General features: G+C 41.2%; 1 protein-coding gene across 1 annotated transcript; it reads left to right on the plus strand.

The window, feature by feature from the left end:
- Positions 1 to 3,045: 3,045 nt before the first annotated feature.
- Positions 3,046 to 5,957, plus strand: cdca7a (cell division cycle associated 7a; the record flags this gene model as incomplete). The annotated part of the gene is made up of 8 exons (XM_080752663.1): positions 3,046 to 3,156; positions 3,271 to 3,414; positions 3,553 to 3,738; positions 3,869 to 4,105; positions 4,323 to 4,445; positions 4,916 to 5,065; positions 5,157 to 5,293; positions 5,924 to 5,957. 8 exons carry the CDS (start codon positions 3,046 to 3,048, stop codon positions 5,955 to 5,957), a joined length of 1,122 nt encoding a protein of 373 aa, XP_080608789.1.
- Between the last annotated feature and the right edge of the window lie 270 nt (positions 5,958 to 6,227).

The following is a 6,227-nucleotide window of genomic DNA, read 5'->3' on the forward strand; positions in this document are numbered from 1 at the left end:
ATGAAAACGCTTTCTCGCGGCAACTGACCAGAGTTGCAGCAGCATTCATTCATTGATTTCACTCACTGTGCAGAGCAGTAGGAACTTTATCCTGTGTCTGACGAGTTGCTGGAAAAATGCCCGCCACGCGATCGAAGGTAAGAACAGTATGTTGCAAAATAATAGTCTATATCTATATTTTTCGATCCGCCTAGGAAAAATAAAGTAAACTAAACATTTAAAATGTAGGCAACAACTCTTGAGAGTTTAGTGAAAAGTAATTGTCTTGCTTCTAGTTTTGGAATGATGATGTTAATGTCTACTTAAACTTAACATTATACGCAAAATATCACCTGAAGTAGCCTTATGTTACCAAATGTACAGCTAATAGCCTACTTTTAAGATTGTGACTCATGTTGCATGCTAGAAGTTAGGAATGCCAGCTCAATATTAAACATCAGTTTGTGTCTTAAATAGTCTTGCAAATAACTAACATTAAATGTGTTGCTAGTGTTATAACTTTGATCAAAATGTGCTCCATTACAGTTTACTGTACATATTTTAATTTGTGTTTACTACGCGTTTATATGATGTTATTATATATTCTGTTGTTCTCGGTCTACCCCCGTTTTTTAGATGACTGTTTCTATGCATCTTGCAACTAACTAACATTAAATGTGTTGTTTAGTGTTATAACTATGATCAAAATGTGCTAAAAAGTCCACGCCTATCGCCAGAAAGCCCCCCCACCCCCATTATAGTTTACTGTAGGCCTACTAGTTTATGATGTTATTGTATTGTATATTCTGTTGTTCTTGGTCTGCCCACGTTTTTTAGATGACTATTTCGATGCATTTGATGCAGCGGCGGGAACATAGGGGGCGCGTGAGTGCTTGAGCGTACTGTTATGAGAGCCCATTGATTTTTCGCCGACAATTCCTAGTCGTTCGCCCCAAACTGGCCAAACTGCATTCCTGGCACTCGGCCGATATCACACGTCGGCTTTGTCCCTTTCGAGGGCGTCACCCAGCGTCATAGCCCGCCTCCACATCCTGGCTGTATGTCTACTCTGTGTGATGTAGCCATGTAGCTCTACAGTATTCTACCCCCACCTCCAAAATAATTTAAAAAAAATCTCAACTGAACTGTTCTTATGCCTCATTCACATAGGGAGCAGCAAAGCTAAAGTTTTGCTTGCTTGGTCAATGTTATCTCAATGGAAACCAGCTTTAAAGATACAGGAGATACACAGAACAAAGCTTTGAAAGCTTTAAAGCTGGTTTCCATTGAGATAACATTGACCAAGCAAGCTAAACTTTAGCTTTGCTGCTCCCTATGTGAATGAGGCATTATAGTATTTTATCATGCCAGTAAAGCTCCTTTGAATTACATATAATTGATGTAGCCTAAAGCCTATTTGATTGATTGAAGGCTTTATTAGAAGTTTGCATAGGAAAATGTACAGTTTCATGACGGTACAGTTCACTGGTACAAGGTCTACTAAAATGAGATCCTGAAAAGACTAAGCTTATTTCAACAGGAAACCATTAAAGTATATCATATAACATTGAATGACACAGACGAATAGAACACAGTACTATGCAGTAGATATGTAAAGAAAAGAAAATGAGAGAGAAAAAATATATAATAAAAGAGAAAACAGTAAGTCTAAACAATCAGTAAGTATATACAAAGAAGGGGAAGGGGAAATTAAGTCACCCAGTTAAGGTTACAGGACAGTAAGAAAAATAAAAAGGACTGTTGTGTACAGCCGAGTGTCAAGAACAGTTTGAAAAAAAAACAAAACACAACACAACAAAGAATAGTAGTGCTTAACGTTTCTATAATGGATTGCAATTTTAAGTGACTTTTCTAAGCATATTGCAAACTCAAAGAACTTACAATGGTCCATTCATCCAAACATTAGGAACTACTTATCAACACAGTGCCAAAAAAATATAAATACACAAATATACAGTAGGTCTATACAGTATAGACCTAAAGCCTAGCTTTTCCTTTTTGTAGGCTTTTTATGTTATACCAATACTTTTGGACTTTTACTCAAGTAAGCATGCCAGCATTTTTAATTCAGGACTTATATTTGTAACAGAGTATTTCTATATTGTAGTGATAGGCCTACTAACTAAAGTGATACTAAATAAAACTTTTTCCCCCCACTGATCAGCAAAGCAAACTAGCGTCCAATCCTGCTTGTAGCATGTTAATGTAGGTGCAATATCATGCATTAATTACTGTGTTAAGATGTTGAAACACACTGATTGCTGAAAAGTCATGATTGCTCGTGTGTCATAAAAAATTCCTACAGTGCATTCATTTTATGACATCGTTATCGTACCACTGTACTATTGGCAAACTGTAAATAAAGTACTCAATGATGGAAAAAAAAAATGCCTTTTCTTTTGCTGACATGAAATGGGATATTTTGATACCAATACGTTTGTACATTTACAGTTACTCAAGTATAGGCCTGTCTGCATTTTTAATTCAGGCTGCTCTGTTTCATTGGTTTTCAATTAAATTCAAAGGAGCTTTATTGGCATGATACCAAAGTGTCACAAAACTGCTGAAAATGGGGAACATATTAGCGTTGTGGGTTTTCAGTGCCCTCTAGTGGCCAAACATAGCAATGGTCATTATTATCATTTTGTCTAAGCGGCTGGCCGAGCAGGCAGGCAGGCAGGCGGGGGCGGGGGCGGGGGCGGGGGGGGAGGGCGGGGGGGGAGGGGGGGGGCGGGGTCAAAAACGAGCACCCATTTGAATATTGAAACGTCACCGCCCCTGATTTGATGTATATTACCTTGTGCTGTCCTTGCTTATTGTTAAATACCTACATTTTAACATCTGTCACTTAATGTTTCAATGAATTCAAACAAAGCCATAGTGCTTTCTTGGGTTTAATCCTTTTAGCAGACCTTGTGTAGAAGTGTACTTCCTGTGTTTTTTTTGTTTTTGTTGCAAACTGTTTATAAAGTATTCAATCAATTAATCAAAGCTTTTGTTCCCTATCCCTAGACGATGATGTCCGCATCAGTCCATATCACTAGGATGAATCTGAGGAGCTTCCGCAATGTTCCCCTGGTCCCTATGGAGACCTCTTCTTCTTCCTCTGATGACAGTTGTGACAGTTTTGGCTCCGATGGGGGCTTCGCAAGCACGGTAACTATGCAGTGCCAAATGTATACCTAATGATAACCCTGTCTACTACTGATGTAAACTTTGTTTTATGTATCTGTCTTCATTGCCACGTTCTGTTTTCGTTGTCATATTCAGAACATTGGCTTGAGACAAAGAAAGGGGCAGGTACAAAAGCCAAAGGTGTTGCTGCAAAGGCCAAAGGTGTTTTCGTCTACATCGGAGGAGGATTCTAGTAGTGGTTTTGAGGACAATGACATCAACAGTCAGATGAGTGCCATGGTGAGTTTCTTACAAATGGGGTGACATTATAGAATATTTCGGAGTGCCTTTTTTTAAGTATTTGTTTCACCAGTTAATATAAATATATATTGTGTCCATATATACAGTATATGTTTTAATATATAATTTCAATTTCAGAAAGTAGACTCAGTCATTGGACCTAAGAGGCGGGGGCGCAGGTCCCGCGGCCTGAAGGTGGCCATGACGTTCCCCACTAGGAAGGCGGGGCAGAAGAGGCCTCAGCCCAAAGAGTCATTTATCTCTGAGGCTGCGGAGAACTTCATGGATAAGAGGGCCTCGAATATCAAGGAGAACAAAGCCATGGTATGATACTATGATACTTTACACTTGAATGGATTTTGTCTTTTCAATCATTGCGGCCTGTTAAGTGATGGAACCTTAGCCCTCATCGATGTTGTTGACAGTTCATTTGTTTCCCCCCTTGCGCCTTAAGCTTGCAAAGCTGATGGCAGAGCTGAACAAGGTGCCACTGCCCAGCCTCTTCCCGAAACGAAGATCCACGGGAACCCCGAGACAATGGAGGAGGAAGTCCGTAGAGCCTGCCTACCGACCCCACACGCGGTCACGCTCGCGGGTCGACGGGCCCCCCAGCCCCACTCCGGAGGAGGACCCCGAAGACAAGTTCAACCTGGTGCGCAGGAGCCGCTACTATGAGGAGGTGGATGAACAGGTAGGTTTAACACGTAATAATAACATAGACATCTATATTGAACAAATATGCTAACGCAGATAAAGAGAGAGAGATGGAAGCTATCATTGAACAAATGTGCTAACGCAAAGAGAGAGAAAGATGGACGCTTTGATACAGTCACTGTGGTTGAGTTTTCTTGTGTTTGAGTTACTCAAAGGAATCGAATGCTAAATCCTTCCGTCCCTGCCAGGCACAGCCCCGTCGCCGCTCCGTACACTTAACCATCCCACACGTGGTGCGTCCAGTGGAGGAAGTCACCCAGGCCGAGCTGGACAGGATCTGCGACAACGTGAGGACCAAGGTCTACAGCCAGTCTATGGTAAGTTCCTTCCATTTTGATGTCAACCCCATTTAGAGCCGAGACTGATATTACAAAATGTCTTCTAAATCCCAATGGTTTTCTGGGGAAAAAAACTGTTTCTATATCGGTGGTGATCAAACCTTTTCATGTCAAGGACCCCTAGAATTGTGTTGTATTTGACAGCGGACCCTCATCTGAAAATACTCTGTTCCAGGGACCCCCTAGGCCTAGAAGCAAAGATTTGAGTTAAAATGCTTGCTTTAAAAAATGATACTCAAAGACTTTCAAAGAATGTCATGTTTTTTTCAAAAATAGCAGATCAAGCTCATAGCCGGCACTCGGTCTATGCGCTTGTATATCTGCTATTTTTGAATAGCCAAAGTATAAAATAATGGTTAAAGTGACATAAATTTAGATGCTTCAGGTTACAATGAAAACATACTTTTTATTTGATCACTCTGAACTAAACGAGAGCTCCTCCTCCTCAGGGAACAACTTGCCACCAGTGTCGCCAGAAGACGGTCGATACCAAGACCAACTGCCGCAATGAAGAGTGCGTTGGAGTCAGGGGTCAGTTCTGTGGCCCATGTCTCCGTAATCGATATGGAGAGGAGGTTCGCGATGCACTGCTTGATCCAGTGAGTACCTTTTAATGATCATAGATACGCAGTCCAAACGGGATGGGGTCTGGATGATTCAGATTGTTCTAATCCATGTTGTCTCTCGTAGGAGTGGCAGTGCCCGTCGTGCAGAGGGATCTGCAACTGCAGCTTCTGCAGAGCTAGAGAGGGGCGCTGTGCCACAGGAGTGCTGGTCTACCTGGCTAAATATCACGGCTATGACAACGTCCATGCCTACTTGAAAAGGTAATACTTGAAGCATTCAAAGCCCTGAGGACTTTAACCAGGCTCTAGCTGACCGGTGTTCCCCAGGGGTCTTTACTTGGCCCCCTCCAATTCTCCGTATACACCAGTGGTTTTCAACCCTTTCCATACAAAGGTCTGTTATTTATTCGGCCCCACCATTTGAGATTTAGACTCTCAGACCCAAAACGTATATGTTGAGTCAGAGTGAATATGTTGCTGTATAGATGTTGGTACCATAGGATAGATAACAGGTAAACGTATCAAAAATAACAATTCTTCTACATTCTCTAGTTGTGTAGACCTCTTTTAAATTAGGTAATGCAGACGTTTAACAGTAATTTAACGCTTGAAAGCGCAAAATGTGAGAGTTGGTAACCAAATGGACCCTTATAGATCTTTAACTCTTGAGAGTGTAAAATGAAACCAAATGGGGTCCATTTTACACTCAAGAGTTACTGTTCTATAAGGGTCCATTTGGTTACCAACTCTCCCATTACTTACCTATTACTTACCTGGAACACACTCAAGGACCACTGGTTAAAAAACACTGTTCTACTCTAAATATTGGCCTACGTTCACAACATAGTGTCTGCTTTGTTATTGTAACACTGGCCACTTCTCTCTACACAGCCTGAAGAAAGAACTGGAACAGAACAGTGAGTGAAGACTCTGCTGCCATCGTTGCTCCTGGACGTGGAGATGTACTGTATGTGTATACCGGCTCTTACTTACATTTTGAGCTCAAGTGTTCTGTTAATGATTGGCTGCAATAATATCGACAACTCTCTGGTAGAGCAGCTAATGGCAGCACTTCACATGTCTCAGTATAAATACCTTTAGTGCAACCTTTGGTCAAAGCACTAGTATTTCATTACTGTGGCTCAATGAAATCGAATGAATTGATGTCTGTCAATTATGCATTATTATGATTTCT

The sequence above is a fragment of the Nannobrachium achirus genome (genome assembly GCF_963921795.1).
Source record: "Nannobrachium achirus genome assembly, chromosome: 22".
NCBI classification, from domain to species: domain Eukaryota; kingdom Metazoa; phylum Chordata; class Actinopteri; order Myctophiformes; family Myctophidae; genus Nannobrachium; species Nannobrachium achirus.